General features: G+C 36.2%; 1 protein-coding gene across 34 annotated transcripts in view; it reads left to right on the top strand.

Moving 5' to 3' along the window:
• Positions 1-13552, top strand: part of LOC109053737 (ankyrin-3-like) — a 102428-nt gene that overhangs the window by 39586 nt on the left and 49290 nt on the right. For 25 of the 34 annotated variants that reach the window (XM_042742118.1, XM_042742139.1, XM_042742138.1 and 22 more), the window contains exons 5-17: positions 1270-1368; positions 2044-2229; positions 2559-2582; positions 4715-4813; positions 5520-5618; positions 6795-6893; positions 7702-7899; positions 8342-8440; positions 8615-8713; positions 9438-9536; positions 9689-9886; positions 11455-11553; positions 13145-13243. In XM_042742118.1, coding sequence (XP_042598052.1) covers positions 1270-1368; positions 2044-2229; positions 2559-2582; positions 4715-4813; positions 5520-5618; positions 6795-6893; positions 7702-7899; positions 8342-8440; positions 8615-8713; positions 9438-9536; positions 9689-9886; positions 11455-11553; positions 13145-13243 — 1497 coding nt within the window. The remainder of the gene's footprint in view (positions 1-1269; positions 1369-2043; positions 2230-2558; positions 2583-4714; positions 4814-5519; positions 5619-6794; positions 6894-7701; positions 7900-8341; positions 8441-8614; positions 8714-9437; positions 9537-9688; positions 9887-11454; positions 11554-13144; positions 13244-13552) is intronic. The other 9 variants (XM_042742142.1, XM_042742108.1, XM_042742119.1 and 6 more) reach the window with 3 other exon arrangements.

Raw genomic sequence — 13552 nt, 5'->3', positions numbered from 1 at the left:
TCTGATTATGGAAAAAGAGGTATTTTTGCTTGGGAGTTTGTCTACATTATTTTTTTTTGTCAAAGGTGCAAGGAAGTTATGGTTTGCCATTACAGAACTAATGGCATTTGAATGAGACATTTACAAATAAAATGAAAGGAACCAGATTTTGAACTTAAAGATAAAGTGCTAAGAGATAAACATGATGATAAAGGGAGGCTGTGTCTGTCTCTGCTTGATGCTCCATCATCACAAAGTATTGCCGTCTCCTACCTGCACTGTCAGCATCTCTGTGTTGCGATGGGAACTGGGTCACTGAGGTTATGTATGGGGGGTGTAATGGAGGTCTGTCTTCTCTGGGGAAATCTCAGATGATTTCAGAAATATTAAGAATGACAGATTTTCCATGGCAACCTGGCTGTCTGGTTACCACAGCAAGGGTCCGTGCTTCATGCTTATGAAGTAATTCAAATAAAACTTTTCACTTCTGATTGATTTGTCTTTGCTGAGAGGAGGGGATGGGTTGCACAGCAGAGTCGAGCTGTGTCAGGTTAATAGAACAAATGAGACACTTTGAGTTTTGTGCATTTCAAATCAAGTCTCTGGTGTCTGTTTGATGGTTTACAGTTTATATATATTATAGGTCATCTTGAAATAGAACTTTTTCTGTATTAAAAAGGATAAAATGGGGGATGAAAAGGTAGGGGGGAGATCAGTTAATTAGCTGAGATATCCAGTTGTTGTTAACATGTTGTTAACATGTATTAAGTGCATGTTAGACAATTCTGATCAAATTGTGTAGGTCCCAATGTCCCATTTCTCTATCTGTGCAGTAGCAAAATAAAAGATATTATTTAAATGTATATACATTTTAAATGAATTAATGTCAAGTCAAGTCACCTTTGGTTATACAGCGCTTTTAACAATACAGATTGTGTCAAAGCAGCTTTACAGTGTCAAAATAGGAAAATAGTGTGTCAGTGCAAAAGGACAATAGTAAACACTCAATTTTCAGTTAAAGGCAGTTCATCATTGAATTCAGTGATGTCATCATTTAGCTCAGTTCAATTTAAATAGTATCTGTGCAATCAAGTCGACGATATTGCTGGAAATTAATTGTCCCCAACTAAGCAAGCCAGAGGCGACAGCGGCAAGGAACCAAAACTCCAGCGGTGACAGAATGGAGAAATAAACCTTGGGAGAAACCAGGCTCAATCGGGGGCCAGACGAACCAGCAGGTTGATCCATCCTGCAGCATGTATTGTAACATTAATGTAATGTTTGTTTCAGAATGGCTTTACCCCACTCTACATGGCTGCACAGGAAAACCATCTGGATGTGGTGCGCTTCCTCCTGGAGAACAACTCCAGCCAGAGCATAGCCACAGAGGTTTGTGTGTGTGTGCATGTGTGTGTGTGAGAGTATTTTATTGATTACTGAGGTGAGCCGGAGTGACCTTGAGCAGTACACAGATAAGTGCTTCCTACTCCTCACCTCCTTTTTTTCACACAACATACAGATTTATATAATGGTAAAAGTGTTGAGGTTATTAAGATTTTTAATGTTTTTGAATGTAGTCTCTTATGCTTACTTAGGCTGTGTTTATTTTAACAAAAATGAAGTGAAATGCAGTAATACTGTGAAATTTTAAAATCTAATTTATTCTTGTGATGGCAAAGCTGAATTTCAGCAGCCATTACTTCAGTGTTCAGTATTGCATGATCTTTCAGAAATCAATTTAATACAATGATTTGGAGCTCATTTCTTATTATTATCAATGTGGAAAACAGTTGCCCTGCTTAATATTTTTGTGGAAGCCATGATACTTTTTCAGGATTTTTTTTTTTAAAATAAAGGATATGTCTTTACTGGCACTTTTGATCAATTTAATGCATAACTGCTGAATATAAGTAATCTTTCAAAAAAGTCTTACAGACCCCAAACCTTTATTTCAGTTTAGTGTTTACAAATGGAATTTTATATATTGTAAAACAAAATACAGTAATTAATGTAAAATGAGGTATATGAATTAGTAATTAAGCCTGTTTGTCTTCCTCTCTTTAGGATGGCTTTACACCGTTAGCCGTAGCCCTGCAGCAAGGTCATGATCAGGTGGTTTCTCTGTTATTAGAGAATGACACAAAAGGTAAAGTCCGTCTGCCTGCACTCCACATCGCAGCCCGCAAGGATGACACCAAATCTGCAGCTCTGCTTCTTCAGAATGACCACAATGCGGATGTTGAGTCCAAGGTCTGTCTGAAAGTCCATTACTCACAATTTTTTCTCTCTGTCTATCACTAAATCTTACCAAAACAACATTTTGCTTTTCAAATACATGTATAAACACAGAAACACACACACTTTCCTTCGCCCACATCTTTTGACATATTTTAGAATGTAATCAAGAGCAGTTTTTCATATGCTCTATCCATATGTTTTGCTTTTAAATGTGATTTGTGTTATTTTTATCCTCTAACTCACTCACCCACACTTAGTCCTGTCTTTAGTTTCTTTGTTTTGGTTTACCTGTCAGTGTTCACTAACTGCCCATTCTCTCCTTTCCTCACATCTCAACGTAGATGATGGTGAATAGAATTACAGAGGTATACCCACGATAAACATTAAGCTGTTGACCCCCACCTCCACCCCTGCTTTGCCTAGAACACCCCCTTGTGTTGCTCCCACCCTTGTCGTACCATCTCTATTTCTGTATAATTTCCTGTTTTCTCTTCTCTTATTCGCTATGTGCCCTCCCTCTCTGGGGATGGAGGAATGAGACCATGCTTTGGGTGGAGGACTGAAGCATGTTTTGATTTCTGCAGCTACAGGCCGGGGTTCCCCATCTAAACATTCAGCTTTCTGATTGGTGAAAAGAGTTTTGTGTCAGTGGTGGTGTGTGGTTGCTAGCACTGATGTTAATATCGGTAAATAGAAACTATTAGTTTTTAGAGCCCGCTGATGAGATTTTGTTGTTTGTAGAGAGGTTTTCATCTCAACATGTGAAGTAAAATAGCACTAGATCTAGTCTACTTTTGCTGGACAATATGCAGATCAAACATGATTGTTATAGTTCACATTTAAGGGACACCATTATATCAAAACAGGCAATTTAATTTAATTTAATTTTTCTTTAAACAGGCCAAAAATATTTATCTTGTCCAATTAAATGCTCCCTTTCAATTATAATTGCCACCACCTTCATTTTTCACTAATCAATTGGTTGTGAAAGAAGCTAGAATTTAACAATTTGTCTATATCGCAGGAATTAAAATTCCATTTGTCAAACCATTTAATGACTCTAAAATTTTGAGTCTTAAAGACCTATAACAGTTTAAAATATAGTATAAAATATTCACAAACTTTTTGTTTTTGCAACAAAACTATTTACCATTTAACTATTATAAAAATATATGGCTTGATTTTCTTATGCCAAACAGGAATCATTGAAGTACAGTATTTTGGACGGTGTGAAAATGTTTAAAGTGTATGTGAAAGTTAATCTGGCCTTTTGAAGATGAAGAGAAGAGAATTCATTAGAATTAGAGTACTGCATAATGCAAAGGTCACTTCACTGGCACATCCTGCTACTGTAGAAGTGAGCAAATGGTACATTTTAAGTTTGACCTTTTAAACAGCTTTTATTACTAACTGGATGTAGCATGTTGTTCCTTTGAGCATTAGATGTTGTGAGACATCTATTCATTTGGTTTGGCTGTAAAAGAGGAACCCGGCTGGCCAGCTGCAGAGATGAGATGGTCTGGTAGTTTAGTCCTCCCTCTCTGGGGCTTGTGCATGGGCCTTTAGACAAATACCTCCCTCAGTTTCAGTTAAACAGCTGGAAATCTTGCCGTTTAGAATTGTTGCAATGCTACGAAAAGAATCTGCACATGTGCATGGTCGAGATTGCCAACATGGCAAGCAACAGCAGTTTGGCCGTGTAGATTTATAGTTCACACTTTTGCATGAAAGAGAACATTGCTAAATTGCAAACTAACAACCACATGTAAAGAGCAAAGCGCCATGTCCGTGAATTTGAAGCATTTAAAGGGTTTTCTGAGTCAATAGAAATGTGAATGCATTGATCATGATGACTGTATGGTGATAATCTATGAGAATGTTCATTCCGTTCTCCTCATAGGTGACCGTAAGTGTTGTCTCTTGTCTAGAGTTAGTTCTGTAAATATCATAGTCTATTCGTGTGCAGCTGGCAATGTTTTTCCATTCACGCCTGTGGCTAATAATTGCAATAATTCCCCTCAAAATTGGTGGAGCCCCGTTCCCTTGGAGATGAGAGAGCAAACAGAGGCGGGGAAGGGCTATGCTGAGCACCACCTGCTTTGTGTCGGATTATTGGCTAATTGAGATGGAAATCTACCATGACTGGAAGGCCTTTGCTGCAATGCAGCTTACCGGACACCTCCATCTCGCTTTGACAGCTGCCTTTCATATTCAAAATGTTCTTATATTATATAAAGGGTTTGTTTTTTATGTAACACACTCAGATCCATTGTCATTTACTTTTTATGTATTTATTGATGGAATGTAAAGAGTACAAATTAAATTATTTGTGATCATTTTTAATGGGGATATATAATTTTATTTAGCCATTAAAGAGAGGATCATAATTAGTAGCATGAGAACACAGATAATCCCAAGTCTAAGGAAGCACAGGTAGCTAAATGGACTCATAAATAATTGTTTTAACAATTCTGCTCTTTGTCTTTCTTGTCATCAGAGCGGTTTCACTCCTCTCCACATTGCTGCCCACTATGGAAACATCAACGTAGCAACACTGCTGTTAAACAGAGGAGCAGCAGTGGACTTCATGGCAAGGGTGAGATCACAGCACCATCTACTGCTTCATTGGACCAATTTTAACAGATTAAAGGGAAACGATTCTCCAAAATCTGTTAAAATCTTATCTTTGATCTTTTGCTAATTCTTTGTAATACACACTTTTGAATATTCCATTCAGGGGAACTGATTCCCATTCGAAATGCACCAAGTCTTGGTTTCAATATGACTGTGGTCATGCAGTTCCTCTGATTGTCAAATGGGGGCAGTATTGCATTAATGTTGTAGTATTGTCACCAGAACTGGAGCCTGAAATGCTCCATAAGTGTTTTGATGAATGAGCTAAATGATCTGCCTAAGGCTCTTTGTGAGCTCTCGTGTGTGTGTGTGTGTGTGTGTGTGTGTGTGTGTGTGTGTGTGTGTGTGTGTGTGTGTGTGTGTGTGTGTGTGTGTGTGTGTGTGTGTGTGTGTGTGCCAAATGCCCTCTCGGCTGAACTCTCTAAACTGTCATATGGCCGGCTCAGTCCAAACAACCTCATGTATGAATCTGCTGCAGCCTGAGGGTCACATGCACACGGTTGCAATGCATCTCATATGCCATTCAGAATATTTTGTATTTTTTCACAGAAATATATTATTGTTATTTCATACATAATTATTTTGATATAATATCTGTGGAGTGTGATTGTAACCATTTCTCTTGTATTTGCGGTGTGTCCTATGGTGTTTGTGTGGGTTGCATACAGAATGACATCACTCCACTGCATGTGGCGGCTAAGAGAGGGAATGGAAACATGGTTAAGTTGCTGCTGGACCGTGGAGCGAAAATTGATGCCAAGACCAAGGTAACACAGACACACACACACACACAAATGTATGCTATACTACAAATTACCACAAATTACACTATTTTTAAATGTGTGGGGCCATTAAGATTTTTTTAATGTTTTTGAAAGAATGTTGCATGAATTTAATAATAAAAATACAATAAAAACAGTAATATTGCAAAATATTTAAAATAACTGTTTTCTGTTTTAATATATATTTCATACAATGCATGTAATTTATATCTGATGGCAAAGCTTAATGTTCATTACTACAGTCTTCGGTGTCACATGACCCTTCAGATATTATTCAGATATGCTGTTTTGGAGCTTGAGAAACATTGCTTAATATGGTCAATGCTAATATTATTGTGGAAGCTTTTTTTCAGGATTCTTTGATTTTTCTTTTGAAATATAAAAAAAAACAGCATTTATTTGAAATAGAAATCTTTTTAACATTATAAATGTATTTATTGTCATGTCAATGAAACAAATTTCTGTCAATTTAATGCATCTATTTTGAATAAAATAATTAATTTCTTTCAAAAATCTAGTCTTACTGACCACAAACTTTTAAATGTGCAACTATGGAAATGGACATATAAAATATACTATTAGTATAGGAATAACAAGACAAGACTTTTGTCTAAATGAATCTGTGATTCAGCAAGCTTCACCTCTTAAGGAAAATGTCAGGCAGCTTCTTTGGATGTTCCTGCAGTTATACTGTATATAGTAGCTCACCCTTTGACCGTTAACCTCAGTGATATCACAGACGAGCGCAAGCTTCAGAGTACATTATGCACCTTGTAAATACTGTATGTCAACATTAGCTTAGAATTCCTGTAAGGGCACCCAATATAATTTGGTGACTAAAACTGTCAAAATAAAATAAAATTTAATTAATATCAATAAATATAGTTCAATAAATAAATAAAGTGTAGGTGCATTAGTAAAGGTAACTATCAGGCAAAATCCAAAGAAGTATTAACTTCAATACTTTATACTGCCTTAAGTTGAATAGCTTTGCAAGAAATATCAAGCAGGTCAGCATATATTGTCAGTGGAGCATCCGGAGGTGCTGATGTTTGTCTGTGATATCAGCTGGTCTTAAGAGTATGATCTCAGAGGGTACGTTTTTAATATTATGTAACATTTTATCTTTGTTTTTGCCTGTGTGTGTGTGTGTACGTAAAGGATGGTTTAACCCCTCTGCATTGTGGCGCACGCAGTGGACATGAGCAGGTTGTTGAGATGCTGCTGGACAGGGGAGCTCCCATCTTGTCCAAAACGAAAGTAAGACCTCTGCTTCTCTGACCCCAAGAATTACTTTGTGTGAGGGTATGTTTGATCGCTGATTTACCCATACTTTCTGCACATGCCTAAGACTGCCCTCGTGTGGCCATTATTTTTTACAGCTGTGACATGTTTATCAGGCCCTCTTTGCTATCAGATTTTCTCCTGACTGCAGGAATCTGATATGTGACCATAGATTGTGGTTTTAGGTGCCAAAGCATATATATCAGTTTTATTGATTTTTGTGTGTGTGTGTGCCAAATGCCCTCTCGGCTGAACTCTCTAAACTGTCATATGGCCGGCTCAGTCCAAACAACCTCATGTATGAATCTGCTGCAGCCTGAGGGTCACATGCACATGGTTGCAATGCATCTCATATGCCATTCAGAATATTTTGTATTTTTTCACAGAAATATATTATTGTTATTTCATACATAATTATTTTGATATAATATCTGTGGAGTGTGATTGTAACCATTTCTCTTGTATTTGCGGTGTGTCCTATGGTGTTTGTGTGGGTTGCATACAGAATGACATCACTCCACTGCATGTGGCGGCTAAGAGAGGGAATGGAAACATGGTTAAGTTGCTGCTGGACAAAATATTCTGTGGCCATTATTTTTTACAGCTGTGACATGTTTATCAGGCCCTCTTTGCTATCAGATTTTCTCCTGACTGCAGGAATCTGATATGTCACCATAGATTGTGGTTTTAGGTGCCAAAGCATATATATCAGTTTTATTGATTTTTCTCATCTATTAGCATTATTCTTGTTAAATGTCCATTGCTATTTTTTGGTTTGCTATAGAATGGTCTGTCTCCACTGCACATGGCGACCCAAGGGGATCACCTGAACTGTGTACAGCTGCTCCTTCAGCACAATGCTCCCGTGGATGATGTCACCAATGATTACCTGACGGCACTGCACGTGGCCGCTCACTGCGGACATTACAAAGTGGCCAAAGTCATTGTGGATAAGAAGGCCAACCCTAACGCTAAAGCCCTGGTGAGAGCAGAGAGAAAAAGAGAGCCATGCACATTCAAATTTAGAAAATATCCTCTCGCTGTTTCCTTTCTCACTGCATTTCTTTCTTGGAGTGACTGGGTTCATTTTCCTGTGTTGACAGATGCAGCTGTGTGGATGTTAAGCTCTCTCTTTACAATGTGTGAGACAAAAACAAAGTTGAGACATGGAGGATGACATAATGTGAGCATGTTGCCATAGTAATACTAAGACATGCTTATGACAGTTTTAAAATAAACCTGAACCTCAGAAATAACTTGATTGGCGTTTAAAACAGATAAAATGAACAGCAGCACACAGCTTTATTACAGAATACAGTGGGTTTGTTCAACAGCAGGAAGGTTTTTGTGGTTCCCCACTTTTGGTAAAGGTGGGTGTGGTGGCATCTCAGTCTAGCAGAGCATGTTTGTGTCTACATCAACAGAACGGTTTCACACCTCTTCATATTGCCTGTAAGAAGAACCGAATGAAGGTGATGGAACTGCTGCTGAAACATGGGGCATCACTGCAGGCAGTCACTGAGGTATGAGAGAAATTGGATGTTTATTAATAATTTATGTGATATGATATTGTACCAGAAAAGCACTAAAATGAGTTTAATGTTCACAGTTTTAGTGAATATGCTTGGAAAACATAATAGCACAAGCAGTTTTATATATGTTTCAGTGTTTGTTTGTGTTTTGTTTGAATGTTTTAGTCGGGGTTGACACCCATCCATGTTGCTGCATTTATGGGTCATGAGAACATAGTGAAACAGCTCACACATCATGGAGCCTCACCCAACACCACAAACGTGGTACGTTTCCTCTTTAAGTACAGTGTCGCTCACAGATACAGTATCTGTACCATCATTCTGTGAAACTTAACTTTTACTTTTGTAAATGCAGTTCTATCATTATAAACATTCTATCAGACATAGAATATCTTCATTTGTTAATACAGTATATGGCTTTGTGCAACTTAAGCTAAATGAACAAAACTGAAATTATATAAAATGATATATTATGTAAAAAAAATAAACAACATACAAAAATAAACTGATATTTTAAGTGACTGGTTGGACATATTTTTGTTTGATTAATTTTTTCAAACATGATAAAACAACAAATTATGAATGTTGAATGAGAGCCAACCTTTGAACTTGGCCCTGCAGAGACAAATGATTTCACTTCCTCTTCCCCATGTCATTCAAAATAACTGTTCTTTATAATTTTGAGTTGGATATTTTACATTATATTGCTTTAATAATAATAAAAAAAATTCTTAAGAGTGATTGTATTAGAAAATCAATACAAAATTTACTTGTTTTTGGTTAAAATGTATTAAAGAAAATATTATTTTCTTTATATTGAATATAAATTATAATGGCTATACTGAAATAATGAATAATAAAATTATTGTCCTTCTTTATTTTTTTCATTAAAAATATTACATCACAATATTATTATGTAAAATTAATTTTGAATTAATATATTAAAGCTTACAACTCACAAGCACTTCATTAAATATTTTGTTTGTAGAGAGGTGAAACAGCATTGCACATGGCAGCAAGAGCCGGCCAGGCTGATGTTGTCAGATACCTGCTACAGAATGGTGCTAAAGTGGACATCAAAGCCAAGGTGAGTCACACACCTTAGCTCAAATTTGAATAAACCACTGTCCACATCCCATCACACACATGATTAGAACATGACAGATGAGCTTTTCAGTTTTGCCTACCATTGCTCTGTCTCTCTCTTTCACTCTCTATTTCCATAATAACAATTTCTAGGATGACCAAACAGCCCTGCATATAGCTAGCCGGCTGGGAAAATTGGAGATTGTACAGCAGTTGCTGCAGAAGGGGGCGTTACCAAGTGCTGCCACCACCTCTGGCTACACCCCTCTCCACCTCGCCGCCCGTGAGGGTCATCAGGAGATAGCAGCACTCTTGCTGGAGCAGGGAACATCCCTCTCTGCAGCAACTAAGGTGTGTGTGTTTATGTGTGTACTGCGTAATCAGTGGGGGCAAAAGTCTGAGACCACACTGAACATTTAGAATTTAAATGTGGATATTAGTAAAGTTTTAGGACTTTGAAAAAGTAACCAAATAAAGTCACCATGTAAAATGAAGAAAACATACATCACCATTTGGTGTCACTACAAGTTTTTTTGGTAAGAAATGGATACTTTTATTTAGTGAGTATGCATTAAATTGAACAAAAGTAACACTAAAGACATTTGTGACAATGGACCACAAAACCAGTCTTAAGTGTCAATTTTTCAAATTTGAGATTTATACATCATCCAAAAGCTGAATAAATAAGCTTTCCATTGATGTATGGTTTATTAGGATCTGACAATATTTGACCGAGATACAACTATTTGAAAATCTGGAATCTGAGGGTGCAAAAAAAATCAAAATACTTAGAAAATTGCCTTTGAAGTTGTCCAAATGAATTCTTAACAATGCATATTACTAATCAAAAATTTTATTTTGATCTATTTATGGTAGGAAATTTACAAAATATCTTCATGGAACATGATCTTTACTTAATATCCTTATGATTTTTGGCATAAAAGTAAAATCGATAATTTTGACTCATACAATGTTTTTTTGGCTATTGCTACAAATATACCCCAGTGACTTAAGACTGGTTTTGTGGTCCAGGATCACATTTATAATTTTACAAAAGATTTCTGTTTCAAATAAATGACTTTCTATTTATCATATATATATATATTTTTTTTATATTTTTACAAAAGATTTCTGTTTCAAATAAATGACTTTCTCTGTCAAATGATTAATCACGATTAATCACATCCAAAATAAAAGTTTTGGTTTACATAATATATGTATGTGTACAGGGTATATTTATTATGTATATATAAATACACACACATAAATTATATATTTAGAAAATATTTACATGTATATACATTTATATATTTATATTCTTATATTTTATATTATATATAAATATATTTAATATATAAACATAACATATTCTTCTTAAATATATACATGCATGTGTGTGTATTTATATATACATAATAAATATACACAGTATACACACATATATTATGTAAACAAAACTTTTATTTTGGATGTGATTAATCGTGATTAATCATTGACAGCCCTATATATATATATATATATATATATATATATATATATATATATATATATATATTCTGTTTCAAATAAATGACTTTCTATTTATGATTTCTGAAGGATCGTGTGACACGAAAGACTGGCTGCTGATAATTCAGCTTTGCCATCACAGGAACACATTACATTGTAAAATATATTTAAATAGAAAACAGTTATTTTAAATAGTAATAATATTTCACAATATTACTGTTTTTACTGTATTTTTGATTAAATAAATATAGAGAAAAAGACATTACAGACTTCTGTCAAAAACATTTTCTGGACTCCACTATATGTGGTTTGTATGCACAGTGTTTTATTCCCCTTATTCTGTCATAATGAAAATAGCATAAATAAGCATCTTTTCTTTTCCTTTTTTTTCATTACCACATATACATCCACAGAAAGGATTCACTCCCCTGCATGTGGCTGCAAAGTATGGGCAGTTGGAAGTAGCCAATCTTCTGCTGCAGAAGAAAGCTGCGCCGGATGCAGCAGGAAAGGTTGGTGAACAAATGCAAACGTTATGCACACAGTTACATGCACAAGCACATCTAAAAATATGCCCATTTATGCATGGTGGTTTACATTTCTTTACATAACACAGCTTGGTTCTGTCCCAAAATTTGATGTGGACTCATGGTTGTTCGTGTGGTGTCCCATTTGTCATTATGATTCAAAAGTCTGAAAAAAAAATAAAATAGGGCATTGGTAAAACATTTACTATAAAGTAATGAAATACTTGTGTCTACTTAGAAAAACTGGTTGGAGAACATTATTTTATATAAAACAGATATTGTTGAATGGCCTTCGATGAAGAAACCTGATTTAATAGCCAGAGGGTGTAGTTACAACATCGACCAGCAGGGGCTAACTGGGCCAAGCTAACCAGCCAAACCATGACGCCTTAGACCACAAGGGCCAAGGGCATCATTTGGGACAGGGCCTTCATTTGCCGTCTGTTCATCTGTGTCAATCTTTCTCCAAATGGTTCCTCCTCACTGTTCTTGCACTACAAAGTATGACTGTCATAACTAGATTTATTGAGAGATATTTACAGAGCTGACAAATTTTGCAGATTTTCCTGTGTTAAGTCAGTGTTGTAATGAGGGTCTGGTTTCCTTAACATAGATTATGCTTTTTAATAAGTACAACAGTGCAGATATGAAAATACTACATAGAAGCTTAAAGGAATAGGTTACCCCAAAATAAATTTTTGCTGAAAATGTACATACTCTCAGACCTTTTGGCAAAAGATTTGGAGAAATTTAGCATTTGATCACTTGCTCCCCAGTGGATCCTCTGCAGTGAATGGTTGCCGTCAGAATTACAGTAGAGTCCAAACAACTGATAAATACATCATAATAATCTATAATTAATCCACACGACTACAGTCCATCAGTTAATGCCTTGTGAAGTGAAAAGCTTCATGTTTGTAAGAAACGAATCCATCAAAGTGTCTTTTAACTTAAAATTTTTGCTTACGGTTAAAATATGAGTTATTATGGATTATAGACTATTATTATTGTCCAGATCAAGGGTCTAAAGTTAAAATGTTTTAATGATGGATTTGTTACTTACAAACATGCAGCTTTTTGCTTAAGACATTAACTGATGGACTGGAGTTGTTTGGATTATTGTGATGTTTTTATCAGCTGTTTGGACTCTCATTCTGACGGCACCCATTCACTCCAGAGGATCCATTGGTGAGCAAGTGATGATTAAGGCTAAAAAAAACACATCTACATCTTGGATGGTCTGAGAGTGAGTAAATTTTCATAAAATTCATTTTTGGGTGAACTATTCCTTTTATTCTGTATTAAGGAAAGACACACTCATCCCGTGAAAATGTTTTTTCATGTCATACTATGTGTGAACTCATGCAGCTATCTTAATGTGGTTTGCTGGAATTTCTTCCCTCTAACTTTAACATGGTGTGTTTGTGTGTATGTGTGCGTGCTTGTGTGTGTACACCTACCATGTGCACACTCATGTACTGTATGTGCTGACATACATGCATGCGTCCTGTGTTTGTGTTTGTGTGTGTGCATGCTGGTGTTTGTGATCGTGCTTGGGTCTGTGTGTATATTATAGACTGGGTTAACACCGCTGCATGTGGCTGCTCACTATGATAATCAGAGAGTGGCTCTGTTACTGCTGGACCAGGGAGCATCTCCTCATTCTGCTGCGAAGGTACACACACGCTCTCCAACCCATCGAGGCTGGGTTGCTGGATTAACCCTTTCGTGCTGTTTGCCATTGAAATCTAGTGTAGCCATTACTGACCTTACACAATCACATCTCAAGAGTCACAATGTGCTGTTTGTGACTTTGTTGCCATGTACAGTACAAATCACATCTGTGGAGGAAGTCTTAGGCTGAAAAGTTGATGTTAAATTGCAGGAAATCTAATAAACTCGAAGTAAATTAAACTAAATTAACTCAAATTGACGCACAGCAGCACGGAAGAGTTGTTAAACAGGTTGTATTCTAACACTGAGC

This window comes from Cyprinus carpio, chromosome B17, assembly GCF_018340385.1.
Source record: "Cyprinus carpio isolate SPL01 chromosome B17, ASM1834038v1, whole genome shotgun sequence".
Lineage (NCBI taxonomy): Eukaryota > Metazoa > Chordata > Actinopteri > Cypriniformes > Cyprinidae > Cyprinus > Cyprinus carpio.
Note: the sequence above shows the minus strand (reverse complement) of the source record. Positions and strands in the feature narration are given on the sequence as shown.